This window comes from Nylanderia fulva, unplaced genomic scaffold, assembly GCF_048542155.1.
Source record: "Nylanderia fulva isolate GAGA-0341 unplaced genomic scaffold, ASM4854215v1 Scaffold60, whole genome shotgun sequence".
NCBI lineage: Eukaryota > Metazoa > Arthropoda > Insecta > Hymenoptera > Formicidae > Nylanderia > Nylanderia fulva.
Window position 1 is genome coordinate 439714 of NW_028190699.1, and position 16282 is coordinate 455995.

General features: G+C 28.0%; 3 protein-coding genes across 5 annotated transcripts; 1 reads left to right on the plus strand and 2 right to left on the minus strand.

Moving 5' to 3' along the window:
* The first annotated feature begins 804 nt into the window (after positions 1-804).
* On the plus strand, positions 805-4431 carry rho-7 (rhomboid family intramembrane serine protease rho-7). The gene is made up of 8 exons (XM_029299024.1): positions 805-1004; positions 1925-2108; positions 2382-2483; positions 2566-2731; positions 2815-3035; positions 3665-3766; positions 3916-4013; positions 4232-4431. Exons 1-8 carry the CDS (start codon positions 958-960, stop codon positions 4326-4328), a joined length of 1017 nt encoding a protein of 338 aa, XP_029154857.1. The 5' UTR covers positions 805-957; the 3' UTR covers positions 4329-4431.
* LOC146720813 (S-formylglutathione hydrolase-like) lies at positions 3804-8019 on the minus strand. Of its 2 annotated transcripts, XM_029299022.2 has the most exons (6): positions 7938-8019; positions 7322-7408; positions 6590-6660; positions 5871-6248; positions 5572-5800; positions 3804-4894 (listed from the first exon to the last, which is right to left on the minus strand). In XM_029299022.2, the coding sequence occupies exons 3-6, from the start codon at positions 6658-6660 to the stop codon at positions 4712-4714; spliced, it is 861 nt and encodes a 286-aa protein (XP_029154855.1). In that variant the 5' UTR covers positions 7322-7408; positions 7938-8019; the 3' UTR covers positions 3804-4711. The 2 variants fall into 2 exon arrangements, with proteins under 2 accessions (XP_029154855.1, XP_029154854.1); XM_029299021.2 differs by lacking the exons at positions 7322-7408; positions 7938-8019 and adding an exon at positions 6776-6861.
* On the minus strand, positions 7934-15628 carry LOC114927947 (coiled-coil domain-containing protein 39). Of its 2 annotated transcripts, none has more exons than XM_029299020.1 (11): positions 15402-15628; positions 14500-14925; positions 12964-13185; positions 12694-12885; positions 12146-12361; positions 11651-12034; positions 11000-11254; positions 9747-10229; positions 8948-9160; positions 8582-8873; positions 7934-8176 (listed from the first exon to the last, which is right to left on the minus strand). In XM_029299020.1, exons 1-11 carry the CDS (start codon positions 15501-15503, stop codon positions 8064-8066), a joined length of 2898 nt encoding a protein of 965 aa, XP_029154853.1. In that variant the 5' UTR covers positions 15504-15628; the 3' UTR covers positions 7934-8063. The 2 variants fall into 2 exon arrangements, with proteins under 2 accessions (XP_029154853.1, XP_029154852.1); XM_029299019.1 differs by having other exon boundaries at positions 7934-8179.
* Between the last annotated feature and the right edge of the window lie 654 nt (positions 15629-16282).

Consider the following 16282-nt stretch of genomic DNA (forward strand, 5'->3'; position numbering starts at 1 on the left):
ATAAAAGTTCTTAATCTTGAAAATTTTTCTAACCTAACCTGAGATTGCTAAAAAATTCCTAGATTTCCATAAAAACCCCCAAATCTTGATAAAACTTTTTGGAGTTCCATAACAAGCTCTAAATTCTCATAAAACTTTAGTTTCTCATAAAAACCCCAATTTTCCCAGAAAACCCAGTTTTCTACAAAATGCCAGTTTCCACAAGATTCCAGATTTTCACAACATCCCAGATTCTTACAAAAATTCAAAATTCCTACAAAAATCTTAGATTCCCACAAAAATCCTAGATTTCCATGAAAATTCTAGATTTTTATAAAAATTTTAAATTCTCAAAAATTCTTAATTTTCTATCTAGAGAATTTTCTTAACCTGAGATTGTTCAAAAAGTTCCTAGATTCCCATAAAAAATTCCTAGATTCCCATAAAACTTGGAGTTCCATAAAGAGCTTTAAATTTCCATAAAAATCCTAGTTTCCCATAAAAATCCCAATTAAAAAAAACCCAGTTTTCCATAAAGTCCCAGTTTCCACAAAATCTTAGTTCCCACAAAAACCCTAGATTTCTACAAAAATCTTAAATTCCCACAAAAATCCTAGATTCCCACAAAAAACTTAAATTCTCCCAAAAATTCTAGATTCCTACAAAAATCTTAGATTCCCACAAAAATTTTAGGTTAGGTTCTTATAAAAATTTTAGATTCATAAAAATGTTCAATCTAGAGAATTTTCTTAAACGCTCGCCAAAATCTCTAAGAAAAGTCTTGAAAAATCCCTAGATCTTCCCTAGTCGCGTTGCATTCGAAAAAGGGGGAGAGGAGGCAACGTCATGTCATCTCGCGACTTATTTCGGATCTCGGGCACGTTCAGAGGTTATCTCGTACAAACTAAATTGACGTTTATGCAAAACGTATGGAATTTTTGCTGATTTTGACAGACGCGCGTGAAAAATTTCGGTAGTATGACAGCCAGGACGCTCTTACATCTGGGCGATATGTCAAACAGATGGTGCGAAGGATTTTCATAATCTGTTTCTCTCTCCCTCTAGCACATGATATTTTCTCTTTCGTAAACATTCTTTATTTTACGATATTTCACAAATTTTCAAAATTTATCCTTTTAAAATAATAATCCATAATTTTCTAAACTTTTACGATTATATTAATTTATTGTCCTCTATAAAAAATATTGACACGATTTCCCATAAGATGATTGGCAGATTATGTTACAAAATGTTTAATTTTGTGAAATTAAGATTTTTGAAATTATAATTTTTTTTAATAATATAAAATCCTTTTATACAAACATATATTGATTTTTACATCTATTATTATACAGAAAGTTTTATAGAATATATAATTGCTATTACTTGTATTTTTTTATTTTTTTGTCAAAAAATAAGTATCTTTTTTTTTTTTTGATAAAATTCCTAGAAATAAGATCTCATTTTTTCACTATTAATATAGAATGTTTGTAGCTCATTCTTTATTAAAAGAATTCATGTAAATTTATATTAATTTGTATAATATATAATTATATAATCATATAATATTAATATTATGTAATTATGTGAAATTGTATATGTTATATATAATTTATATAAATTGAAAAAATATATATTACAATTTTTTTTTATCAATGACACAAGTCAGTTGACAATTTATAACTGATTCGCTTGTTCCAACTTTTTTATTCAAAGCGATGTAATATTTATTGTAAAGTTTTATTGTAAAGTACTTCAGATCTACTATCAGAAAAATATAAATGCACAATTAAGAATTAATCTACATACAAATTACATCATACATTTCAAATAATTCTTTACTACCTGAACTTAAATATATTTGATTTAACACAAGATTTATTTACTACATTATGTACAGCTAAAATATGTTGCATAAAATCTAAATATATTTATGAAATTACAGTTTCTTTGCCACTGTGCAATACTGCAGACCCAAATTGCAAACGCCACAATATAGGCAGATAAGAAGCCTGAGGAGGTCACAAAATTCCTTCAAACAATCAGAGTTTCCTTTTCCAAATGCTCATATCGAATCTGGAACTATACAACCTGCGAGACTATGGAAGCACCTTGGTTTCACCATCATGGTAAACAAATAATTTACAAAAATTTCATGGAAATTTTCTTTCTGGTATCAAATAATTTTTTGTAGTTTTAACAGCACAACTCGTCTATTTGACTTATGTGTAAGAAAAAATAAAATGACTTAAGTTTAGTAATAACAGAAAAATATATATATTTATAAATACTATATTCTCTTATTTTCAATTCGATCATTATTAATATTTATGATAGATTTTTTTTAAGTACTTTTGAAATAAATAATTGTTTTAATTTTAGATATTCTTGTTTCATTACAGTTTAGCAGCGCCTCTATAGTTGGTGCTGCAATTTGGGAATATGAGCGTATCAGAAGCCAGACGTACAAAATAATTCATCGTTACAGACAGTTTCGAATTAATGTACGTATTAGTTAAAGAAATATATCATCGGTAGGTAATTTCACATACGTTTTTATTGTATATACAATAACATATTGGTCAGCGAACAGGATGGAGGGGCGAAATGGAGACGTGGTGGAGAAACTTAACCGAAGGACAGAAAATGTTTGTGCCTATATGTTTTGTAAATACAATCATATTCTTAGCTTGGCGAGTGCCAGCAATGCAAAAGTTGATGGTACGCTACTTTTGCGCCAATCCTGCCTCCAGTAAGTGATATATCATTGTTTCAAACAATTTTCTTCTTTCTTGGATTTTTTTGAAATATTGATTGGAATAATACTTATTTAAGGTGCCACATACTGGCCTATGGTGCTATCCACTTTCTCACATTATTCCATATTCCACCTGGCTGCAAATATGTATGTGTTGCACAGCTTCAGCACGATAGCTGTGTCATCATTGGGGAAGGAGCAGTTTCTAGCTTTATATTTGTCGAGTGGAGTGATAGCTAGTTTCGCTAGTCACGCGTACAAAACTATGTTCGGCCTGCCAGGTCTTTCTTTAGGAGCGGTAAGCAGGTTTATTTTTAAAAAAATTTATATTTTCGAAAAAATCTTAAATTAAATTTTTAAATTTAATATTTTATTTGTTAATTTCTTTAAATTTATATAAAATAACAAATAACGAAATAATAAAAATTTTGTTTTTATATAGGAATGTAATACATTAAATAACAATTAAATTTTAATAAGAACATCATTTTGATGTGTCATTCTTACTATTCTGAAATATATAAAGGTTTTATATATTATTAGTTTTTATTTTTTTTATAATTATAATTACAAGAAAAAAAACATTCCTATATAAAAAACAAAATTTTTGTTATTTCGTTATTTTACATCAATTTAAAGAAATAAAATATTAAATTAAAAAATTTTTAAGTTATGGCATTTTAATTTAATATAAATAATATTTTTACAAGTTTTAAAAATTAAAAATTAATTTTTGATTTAACTTAAATTAATTTAATCTCAACTTTATCTTACTTCTTTGTTTATGCAACTTTTAACGTAACTAAATTAATTTTATAAGCCATTAACTTTGTAACTTTTAACTTACAATTAAAAACAATAATTAACTTACCCAACCCTATCTATTATACAAATAAACCTTGTCTGACAATTATATTTCTATTTCAGTCAGGAGCAATTATGGGTGTTCTTGGATTTATCTGTACACAATATCCTGACATAAAACTCAGTATCATTTTTCTTCCTATGTTCACGTTTACAGCTGGTATGGTATGTATTCTCACTCTTTATAATATATACATATATATAGAAATTTTAATAAAATTTTTATTTGATTTGATAAATATAAAAATAAATCATTACATCTTGATATTATATATTTTTCTAGTTGCATTATTTTTATAATATTTTTTACTTAGGCAATCAAAGGAATAATGACTATGGATGTTATCGGTTGCACCTTAGGATGGAAATATTTTGATCATGCCGCACATTTAGGTGGTGCACTATTTGGAATGTAAGTTCATGTCATATAATATAATTCTTGTGTTAATTATGTTAAATCACATAAAATTATATATTGCACTATTATATATTTGGGTATATTTCTTAAAAAAAAAAATATGGAAGATATTATGCAAATACATAATTATTTCATTTAAAAAAAAAATGTAATCTTTGTGAAATAGTATAAATTGCATTTATAATTTCTTTTTTTTTTCTTTTTAATTGCAGATTCTGGCAAGTCTGGGGTAATGCTAACATCTGGCAGAAGCGAGAACCACTTTTGACCCTTTGGCATGGATTTCGAGAACCTCGAAAATCACAATGATATTTTCCCTACTCTAGATTTTTATTTATAATATAATATATTCTATATACAGAAATTGTAAAATTTTCATTATCTCGCAACAACAAATTTGCCGAAACCTTTAGATATGCATTATCTATTTTTATTGTTTATATTCCGTTTTTACATGATAAAATATATACTTTATCAATCCTCCAAAAAAAAAAAAAAAAAAGATGTAGAAGCTATATCAAAATAATTATTAGTGCAAAATTTTCATAGAAAAATGCGAATTTTAGTTCTTTTCTTAGAAAAAGTTTAGCATCTTAATTCACAATCAAATTTCTTGTAAAAAAGTGTAATATAAATCGCAGTATCTCAAACATCCAATGTTTTTAGAACAGTGGAGCAAATGTTGAACATACTTAACTTTTAAGATATTTGACGTGATGTTTCAAGTGATCCTCGATAAATGTAGCTATAAAATAATAGCTATGATCATAACCATCTTGAAATCTGAGAACAAGTGCTATCCCATTATCCTTGGCAGCATTTAGTAAATTCTCAGGTAATAGTTGACCTTGTTTTAGGAACTGATCCTCTTTGCCCTGGAAAAACCATTCAAATTTTTATCGTAGTACGAGATTTTTCTTTGAAGCATAAATAAAAAAAAATATATATATATCAAGGTTGGAGATAGTAAGTTAATTAAAAATAAGTTAATTTTTTATTTAAAGTAGTTATTTCTAAACTTAATAATTATTAATTTTTTTCTAAATTAAAAAAAAATTTCACCTCTGAATGCCATTTTATTTACTTTTTTTTAAATAAAATCTTTAACATTGGACAATTTAATTTTTAGGAGCATTATTCTGCCATTTTACAAATATGATAATAAAGGTTTTATATACTATTAGTTTTTTCTTCTTTTTTCATAATTGTAATTACAAAAAAAATATATTTTAATATAAAAAAACTTTTTGTTATTTTATATACATTTAAAAAATTAAAAATGATACTTTTAAATTAACTTTTGATTTAACTTAAGTTTATTCTTAACTCAAAATTTAACTGACAATGAGTTAATTTTTTGTTCATGCATCTTTTACCATAATTAAATTAATTTTATAAGTCATTAACTTAACTTAGTTTGAAAAAAATAATTTACCCAACCATGAAATATTATCAATTAAAAGATTGAAAAATCTAGAATATATTTAAATGACTAAGGAAATAAGATCTACATTAAGACTATAAATATGAATATGTAATTTTAAAATCAAACCTGATCGATTAAAATGTCCAAAGGTGGACCGTTATATTTTTTTGCTAGTTCTGTAGCATCCCATTCCTTCCATGCAACATTATCATCCTCTGATCCTCCCAGATATCCTGAGAAAGCTTTCTTTCCCCATGGACACAAAATTGGATTACTTATGGGTGCGAAGGCTGAGACTGTTCTGTATTGTCCAGGGTTTTTAAGAGCACATATTAAAGCGCCATGTCCACCCATGCTAAACAGGAAAAAAAAAATATGTGAAAAAATATATATATTGAAAAATATTATTATATCATGTTTTATACCTATGGCCCATTATCGACTGTCTGTCTGGCAAAGTTGGAAATTCTTTATTGATCAAAGCTGGCAATTCTTTGGTAATATAACTGTACATCCTGTAATTTTTCTTCCACGGTTCACATGTTGCGTCCACGTAGAAGCCTGCACCGCTGCCAAAGTCGTAACTATTATCCTCCCCAGGAATATTCAGTCCTCTCGGACTTGTATCCGGTATAACAAGAAGTACTCCAGAATTTGCAGCATGTCTCTGAGCTCCAGCTTTCTCACTGAAATTAGCCTCGGTACAAGTGAGACCAGACAACCAGTAAATAACTGGTACCGGACCCTCTTCAGCCTGAGGTGGCAGATAGACAGCGAATTTCATCTTGCATCCTAATTCTGTGCTGTTGAATAATTAGTTTTAATTGTAGTAACATATTTCAATGAGAAGGAAGCATTTTACTACAATAAATAATTATTATTCTGTAATTTATATACTAAATATTTAATATTATATATAATATAATATATTAATTATTAATTATAAATTGTAATTAAAAATTAAAATTAATATACCATATATTTTATATATATTTTTATATATGCTAGAATAAATTATTATTCTGCAATTTATATACAAAATATTTAATATTATATATAAATATTTAATATAATATATTACATTAATTATTAATTAATTATAAATTGTAATTAAAAACTAAAATTAATATACTATATATTTTACCTGTCGTGCGAATAAACTTTTTGCCATCCTCCAAAAATTTTGTTACTCTGGACTTGTGTTAACTCGGACATCTGAAAATTATTGTTAAATCTTCAATACATAATATTTTCCTTGAATATTTCTAAATTTTAAAAAATATGTTATTTTGCTATCAACATTTTTTTAGCGAATTGTAAAAATGATTACGTTTTAGAATCGAAGAGGTGCGAGGCTAAAAATAAATTTTAGGTTATGTTTTTTTTTTAGATAAGAATAGGTTATACATTATACTTGAAGGTTAAATTAGGTCTCGCGTGAAGGTTAACTGATAAATCACAATATTTTACAAGTGATTTCGTTATAAGTATAAATATGTAATTATATAATTATTTAAAGGCTTTATATATATTTAAAAATTTTTAATATATTAATTTTTAATATATTATTTATTGTTATTAAATATATTATTAAATACATTTAATATATTTTTTATATTATTAAATATAATTATAAATATATTATATTTAAATATATAATTATATAAGCTTATCTCTTAACATAATATAATAGAATTTTTATAGAAAAAATTTTAGCAATTTATTGTTGTTGAAATTTAATATGCATATATATTTGTGTGAAACAAGTTTGGTTGAAATTATTTACATAAATGGAGCGAGAAAATAAATATAAATTTTTAAAAAATTTTTCTCTTATATTATTTTGTAACTTTTTTTTGAAAACTTCTTCACGTACTTTGTATCCAAAATGTGCAAATGATATTTGCAGCTTTGTCCAAACTGCTGGCAGACTCAAAAAGAGAGAGCGGGAGATGCAATATATCTTCAACATAAAAAGAACATGATAATTCAGACTTTGATCTTTCAGATTTTTATAAGCACATACGTTTATATAACATGTATCCAGAGTTGGGTAGTTAAGTAGTTAAAAGTTAATAACTTTTAACTTAGCTTATTAGTTAATTTAAAATGTATTAATTTTTTTTAACTTAAACTAGTTATTTTTGACTTATTTTTAAACTTATTAACTTCTTTCCCAATTTAAATTTTTTTATCTCTGAATACTATTATATTTTTATAAATTATAAACGTATTATTTTTAAATTAAAGTATTATTAATTTTGATGTTTATTTGTTATTAATTGTAATTACCGAAAATATATTTCTATATAAAAATCAAAATTTCTTTGTTATAAATTTTAAAAGAATTAACAAACGAAATTCTAATTTAATATAAATAATGTTTCTAAAAATTAACTTTTATTTAACTTCAGTTAATTTAATCTTAACTTAAATTCATTAACTTATCCAACCCTGCATGTACTATACATATTTAGTGCAGCACAACTTACTTGATATAATTCATTGCTTTTTTTATTAGAAATAACAAAAAAAACTTTTCTTTTTATTGCTTCTAAAAATTGCCTGGAGTAGCTCTTCCATATTGTACAATCTTAATTATTTTATAACAACAGTCATCACGATTTTTTTACTAATTGTTGCTTCTCTTGTATCCTGGAGGATCGCTTCGACACAGCAATTTTTGCAGGACATAATTCCTGTCTTACATTCTTCCTTAAAATGTTACTTGCTGCTGAAATAAAATTAGAAAAATTAATGATTATGAAAATAAATTATAAAAATTGTGAAGAAAAAAAACATAAAAATTAATTACTTAAAATTTTAAATTAAAAAAATATCTTTGTTATCACCATCAAATATTCTGATAATATATAAATTAAGAATTTTAATTAAGAATTAACATTAAGAATTTTAAAGGCTCTATATATGTATATATTAATCCTCTATATACATAATATTAAAAATTTTGTAATATATTAAATATATTAAATATATTAAATATTTTAAATATATTAATGGTTTTAAAATACATTTATGTTTAAAAAAAAAATAAAATAAAAATTTAAAAACAGATAAAGAAGGAATATATGAATAAAAATAGATAAAAATATTTAAATAATCTTAATTTGTGTACGTTTCTCGAATTGGGGTTCTATCTTAACTACACTGCCGATACTCTCTCTTGACGATGGAAAGACGCTCGTGCGACTCGTGCTTTTTGCAGGCTGATCCAATGAACCTACAGAACTCGCACATGGACTCATGGCTGATCTGGTCGACGAAGGGAAGCACGGCAGCTCGATATTCTTGATTATGAGTAATTTTTTCACGTACGCTTCAGCTTCCACATGACGAATTGTGAACTCCGCGATATCTTGCAGAGCTAGAGCGTTCTGTTCTTGAAGCTCGCGCAGTTCCACCTCTCTCTGAAAAGTGGAAATCGTCAAAGAATGCAATTCATCAGTCGACAGATTTTTTCTTCCATCTGCCAGGTTCTTACCTGCTGTAAAAGTACGGTGTCGTCTCTTTTAAGAACGTACAGATTTTGTATATCCTTCTGCGCTTTACGAAGGCTCTTGTCAGCCCTAGATAGCTTCCCTTCCTGCTCTGCCATCTGTTTCTCGACACCTGACAAGTAACGTTGCTTATTTTCCTCCTCCTCCTTTGTCTTTTCGATATCGTCCAGCAGTTGAGTGTAATCATTCTCCACTTTCTGACCAAAATTAATATTGGTATCAATTATTTATACATAATTTTGCATTTAATAATTTATACATAGATTGCTGCGCAAGAAATCAGAAACAAACACAAGGAGACCTCCAGGGTTACGTTCCAAAATTCATTCCTTGAAATAGAGTAGTCTTTGACTAACCAATTATTTTCATTAATTATTTTTAATAATATAAAAAATATACTTAATAATAATACATAATATATTTAATATATTAAAAAATTTTTAAATGCAATACATATATAGAGCTTTTGAAATTCTTAATATTAAACATAAATGTATTTAAGTTTCTTTTTAATTTATATATTATCAGAATATTTCATGGTGATAGAAAGATATTTTTTTTTCAGGCAAAAGAAACACAAATTTCTATGTTCCGATTGGTCAATCAAAGACTATTCTACTCCAAGTAAATTTTAGTACGCAGCCCTGATCAATCACCCAAAAGATGGTTACAAGAGTTGGATCTCAGCATCCCAGGAAGTTTAGTAAAGCAACACAAAAAAAAACAAGATATAGTCTTAGGAAAGTTCCTTGATGAATTGGAGAAGAAGGCTCCTATAAACACCTGCAATTTATCGAATAGTTGTTGCAGCTGCTCTTGCTTTTGCTGCAAGTTTTGCCGGGCGTCGCGCATCCGCTCGTCGAGCCTCCTCTGCTCCGTCCACTCGGGCGCGTCCTGGTCCACCGCGGTCAGGTTGTCCCGGTACTTGTCGTTGCAGACGTTCACCACGCGCAGCGTGTTCTCCATGCTGCGTATCTCCTGTTCGGTTCGCCCGATGGCCTCGTCCAGCTTGTCGCCTCGCTCCCGCAGCAGGTACCGCTCCTGGGCGCTCTGGATCTTCAGATACGCGGTGCTCATCGGCAACCCGTCCGGGGTGGAGCCCAACGTGGCGAGGCCGCTGTCGTATCGCGCCTGCAGCTGACGTATCCTGCTCTTCCTCTCGGTCACGGCGGCCCGCAGATCCGAGCACTCGTTGCTCGCGAGCCTCCTCTGCACGACCAGCGCCTCCTTCTGCGCTGCGATCTCCGCCGAGCGTTCCTTGAGCGCCTGAAGAGCGAAGGTCGATGTGTGTCATTAAAGAAATACTTTTAGAGATCAATGTTCTAATCATGTTAATAGGATTTTAACGCTTTTGTGGATCTTGAACTTTATTAGAATAAGTTTGTGGTATTTTTAATAAAGAAATAAAAATTATAAAGTGTATAAAGAATTATAAATACTGAAAAATATATAAAAATAATTTTAATGTGTTGTCATTAAAGAAATACTTTTAGAGATCAATGTTCTAATCATGTTAATAGGAATTTTAACGCTTTTGTGGATCTTGAACTTTATAAAAATAAGTTGATGGTATTTTTAATAAAGAAATAAAAATTATAAAGTGTATAGAGAATTATAAATATTGAAAAATATATAAAAATAATTTTGATGTGTTGTCATTAAAGAAATACTTTTAGAGATCAATGTTCTAATCATGTTAATAGGAATTTTAACACTTTTGTGGATCTTGAACTTTATTAGAATAAGTTTGTAGTATTTTCAATAAAGAAATAAAAATTATAAAGTGTATAATAAAGAATTATAAATATTGGAAAATATATAAAAATAATTTTAAAATATAAAAAATGTGAAAAAATAAAAAATTACAAAATAAGCACAAAATTAAAAAAAATTTAATAAAATAATGAAATGTAGAAAATTATAAATATTGAAAAATATACAAAAATAATTAAAAAATATGAATGTAAAAAAATTAAAAATTACAAAATAAGCAAAAAATGAAATAAAATAATGAAATATAGAAATGAGGGACTCACCGCTTCGAGATGAAGACGATACTTTTCTAAATCGTAGACTTTATCGCTCACGTTCAACGTTATTCGCTCGAGCTGCGACACTCGAAGGCGCATTATATTTTCCTCCACTTGTCTCTCCTCGTTCTGGGATTGCGCGATTTTCAATCGCTTCTCGCCTCCGTCCAGCAGCAACAGTAGATCTTGCTTCTTACTTCGTAGCCGCTCGAGTTCCTCGTTCTCGTTCGACAGGCAGCTAGATATTTTCCTCATGTCATGCTGAAAAAAGAGAAAATAAGAAAAAATATTTTCTTTGTGCAATTCAATTTTTACTCGACGCTACATTTTTCTTCAACTAGTTTCGATATACTTTTTATTGTTTTTTTTAATTAATTTTGTATGTGTCATAAAATAGAAATGCCATAAATTTTTAAAAATCACATAAGTTTACACATAAAACTTAAAAAAGTTTCTAATTAAAAAATTTAAATATTTCTAATTAATTCCCAGTTATTTCTTTTTAATATAAGAAATAAAATAGCATGTCAAAGTAAAGAGTATCCATTTATATAAAATCAATCAAAATACTTCCATACTTTCCAATACTTTTTTTTACAAAAAAAAAGAACAAAAAGAAGAAAAAGAAGAAAAGGAAAATATGCAAAGTTTTTTTACTTCTAAACTAGCAATCTGATTTTGCAGCAATTTAGAAGTGGTTGTTCTCTCGTTCAGTACAGCTTGCAGCTCCTCAATTTTCGCCTGCTTCTTCTCAGCTTCGCTCTTATCTCGCTCGTATCCTCTGACTCGCTCGAGTTTCATCTCGCACTTTTGCAGATTGAATTCCACTCGATAGAGAGCCTCCTTTTTCTCATTTAATAGTTTCTTCTCCTTCTGGAACAATCCAGCGAGCAGATCAATCTTCTTGTGCTCGCCCTGCATCTCCACCTGCATCGTCCTTCTGTCGCTCTCCATTTTTACGATTTTCTTCGTTGCATTTAAAATCGCGACTTGCAGTCGATTCAATTCCCTGACAATCACGGATTTTCGTTTCTCATCATGCTAAAAGTATATAATAAATTGTAATTAATTATTTATTATTCTTTTCAAGATTTTTTTCACATATCGCTATATATTAAATATCCTTTCTTTTTACAATATATCTAAACATACTTCAATCATCTTTTCTAAGCATTTCGTTCTCTCTTCAACGTTCAACTTCTGGCTCTCGATCTCCTCTAAAGTCGACATTAGATCATTGATTCGTTTCTTGCAATTGTCCACTTTGATGTATTTGTTCTCCAGCTCAATCTTTTTGCGTTTTGCATTAGCTCGAACTTGTTGTATACGACGTGCTAGGTCCCCTACTAATTTTCTCTGGATATGAACCTGTCTCAATGATGATTATCAATCATTATTCAATTATAAAGATAGGTCAAAATTTATATTAAATTAATGCAATAATTAAACTAAAAAATATATAATTTAATTATAATATATACATATATCAATAATTTATATATTATAATCATTATAATTTGTATACATTATATATATATATATATATATATATATATATATTTTTTTTTTTGCATATTATATATTATCTTTATATATGATTATAATACAAAATATATTTATATTTGTAATATAATTTATATATATATACAATATATAATTTATGAATAATGATATATGAATCTTGTGTGTTGCTTTCTCACCTCGATGGCGTAAACATCGATTTCCTCTGTAATTTTAAGGTGTTTTTCTCGATTCGCGAGAAGTTCCTTCTCCGATTGTTTAATTTGCTCTTCCAACTGCTTATTATTTACAATTTGATCTTTTAAAAATTTCTCCACTTCCTCGAGATTACTCTTCTTCTCTATGTCGATTTCTCGCAATGTTTCGATTTCCTACGATTTTATATATTGATATCTGATTCTATATTCTATGCAGAAATTTTTGAAAAAGGAAATCGCGATCGTAGATACCTTTAGACTGTTCTGTATATCATTGTCCCTCTGTCGCAGAACGTTGACGCTTTGCGTCCACTGATTTATCATCTGCCTGCGCTCTTTTAACGCTTCCATATACAATTTTGTCGTGCGATCCAGAACGATTTCCATCTCTTGTACTTCGTCAACGGCCTTGACAATAGCTTGGCGATAAGTTTCAACTTCTCTGCTAAGTTTCTGTCGTTTTTGTTCCAATTCCTAAAAATAAGATTATCTTTTAGTATGTATTATTTCTCTTATACATTGCACAATTAAAATTTTTCAGCTTTTTATTTTTATTTAATAAAGATTAAAATTAGATATTTAAAGACAAGGCTCGTGTAATATTATAAAAATAAGATTTAGAAAGACAGGGCCAACCATAACGAGCATATTAAATTAGTTAGAGATGTAATGTCAACACATAATTACTTTATTTGTTAGTATATACAATGATATTAATAAAAAATAAACGTTTCGGCTGTTACCTCAGCCTTCTTCAGTAAATATATAAAAAATAAAATTAAGAATTATTACGCATTAGAGTCTATTTTATAATGAACCTTTGGTTTGATGAGTCATTAAATTTATATTGGGTGACGCTTATATCATTTATTAAAATTAGATATTGTTTTTGATCGGCTAACCATTTTTTAACTGAGATGGTAACTTTTGAATATGTCAAAAAACATGCAAACGAGCTCACTGTTGTTATTAGATAAAGTTGACAATCCATTCCACGTCATCAATCCTTTTGCACATTATTAGTTGAGAATATCATCAGAACTGCTTAATATGAGAATTGAATGATTATTATATACTAAATATGATTATATACTAACAAATAAAGTAATTATGTGTTGACATTACATCTCTAACTAATTTAATATGCTCGTTATGGTTGGCCCTGTTTTTCTAAATCTTATTTTTATTTTTATTTTATTTTATTTTTATATTTTAATTATTTTATTACATTTTATTTTTATAATTTGTTATTGTATTTGTAATTTCTAAATATATAATATTTCTTACAATTAATTATATAAACATTTTAAGATAAGAGGTATTAAATAAGTTTAAACTTTGAAAAACTCTAATTTACAATACATATATATTTTTAAATATATCAAATAAATTTAAATATATAAATTTAATAAATTATATAAATATATATATTAAATAATATTTTATACATGTTAAGTACATATAAATATACATATTAAGTAATACAATAATAAATATAAATAATTATTTATAAATAAAAAAATTTCTCCAGATTAAAAATCAAACAATTTAACCAAAAAAAATTTCTAGTTAAAAGATTTTAATTATTAAACTAAAAGATTTTAGCCTCTCTGATTCATTCCCAACTATTCCTTTCTAATATAGGAAAATAACATACTAAAATGTCCATTATATCAACTCAACTAAAATATTTTATTTTTTTTTATCATTCAAATAGGACATATAAGAGTACTAATAACTCTCTTTTTGACACTAATATCTTAGACATGTATTATGTTCTTGTACTACCTTGTACTTCTGCGTATCTTGCTTCATGTAGCTCTCTATCAGCTGATTATCCTCTGCCTTTTGCGCGAGCATTTCCTCGCATTTTCGTAAATTATCTTCATCGAAATGGACAGTTTGCTTCGCCTTGACTAAATTTCTCGTCGTCTTCAGCAGTTCTTTTTCCACAAATAATACTCTGCGGTTCACATCCGCCCATTCTTTCTCGAGCTCACGCGTCTCCTGACGTAGCGATGACTCCGTGTTGCCGCTGAGTCGATACAGATGATCCTCTGTCTCCATCTGGGTCGAATGTTCCACAAGCAACTTCTGATTGAATTCGTGCTGCAAGGTTACATCATTGGAGTGTTTCTTCATCATCTTCAGCCGTTCCTCGAGGCTTTCCAGCTTTGCATTTAGAGAGAGCTTGTGTTTAACCTTTCTAGCAATCTGCAGCAAATCATGCAATTGTTTACAAATGTTTTTACAGCGCAGTTCATATAATTCTATTTTGATTAATCTTATAACTTAATTCATTACTGTGCACAATGCAATTATTTTCTTTCTGTTACCTATATTATTTTATTTGTGTAATTAAGTGTCGTAATAAATAATATTTTTTGGGAAATTAATAATAGATGCGATAATTATTCTGTTTACTCTATAAATAATAAATATAAGGATCATTAATTGTGATAAATATCTTTAACTTCTATCTTTTATTTTTTCACAAAATAATTACAAAATTAATTTCTGACAAAACCTATTAATAAAAATTGATTTATCATTATTTCATAATTGTGTTTACCTCTTATTTAAGGACAACTGAGACTTTCTATCCTAATAAATATAGAAAAAATAGCAATCGAATTTTATTTTAGTACTAATATATTAATTAAAATATTAAAATTCAGAGAATTCTCTACCTCCTCCTCCAGACGTTTGTTCTCTTCGTTAGCGACAGGAATTCGAAAGCCATCCTGCCATCCCAGCTGGCTCAGGATCACGTCTATATCCCCAGTCGCCATGTGTCAAAATATTATTACCGCCTATCTCGCTAATTATTTATAACAATTCGTTGACAGTGTCATAATAATACACCATGCCCGGACACAACGACGTTTATATTCTGTCGCCACAGCAACCCGACAGAATAGCCAATATAATAAATACGCCAATTTCCTAGGATATTCATCTGTCCATGGACCATAGCACTACGAGAGCTCCATCAGCTTCTCTCTGCATCTATAAAACTGGCTATGAATACGGGCCTTAACAGGAAATTGAAAATATTTATTTTCTTCTCTAATAGTAAATTTAAATAATAAATTGCAAAATGTGAGATATTTATTAGACAAAGAATAAACTTGTATTTATGTCTTTTTGTAATCTTGAAGTTTTTAGATCTGTATATATCTTCAATTCAATGTTTTGCAAATATTCATTTTGTCCTTTAAAAGTACACAGTCTGATTGATGTGAAAATGTGTTTCCTTTTTTCATTAAGGAAATCACATCTTTTAGTACGCCAATGCTGAAATCTAATTGAGCAATGTGCCTATGTAAAATGGAATAGGATATGGCAAGGGTAATTTCAAATCCTTCTTTAAAAAGAATAAATATGCTTTTAATATTAAAGGGCGAAAAGCGTTCTAATTTCAGGTAAAAAACAAGCCATATAGCCAATAAATAGATTTATCTAAGCTCGTATTTTGTCGATAAAAAAGGAAAAAAAACAAGATTTCTCAAAGCACCCGTCAGATTGCGGCCAAAACGTTTAGGATCCTCTTAAGAATAGTATTTTTAAA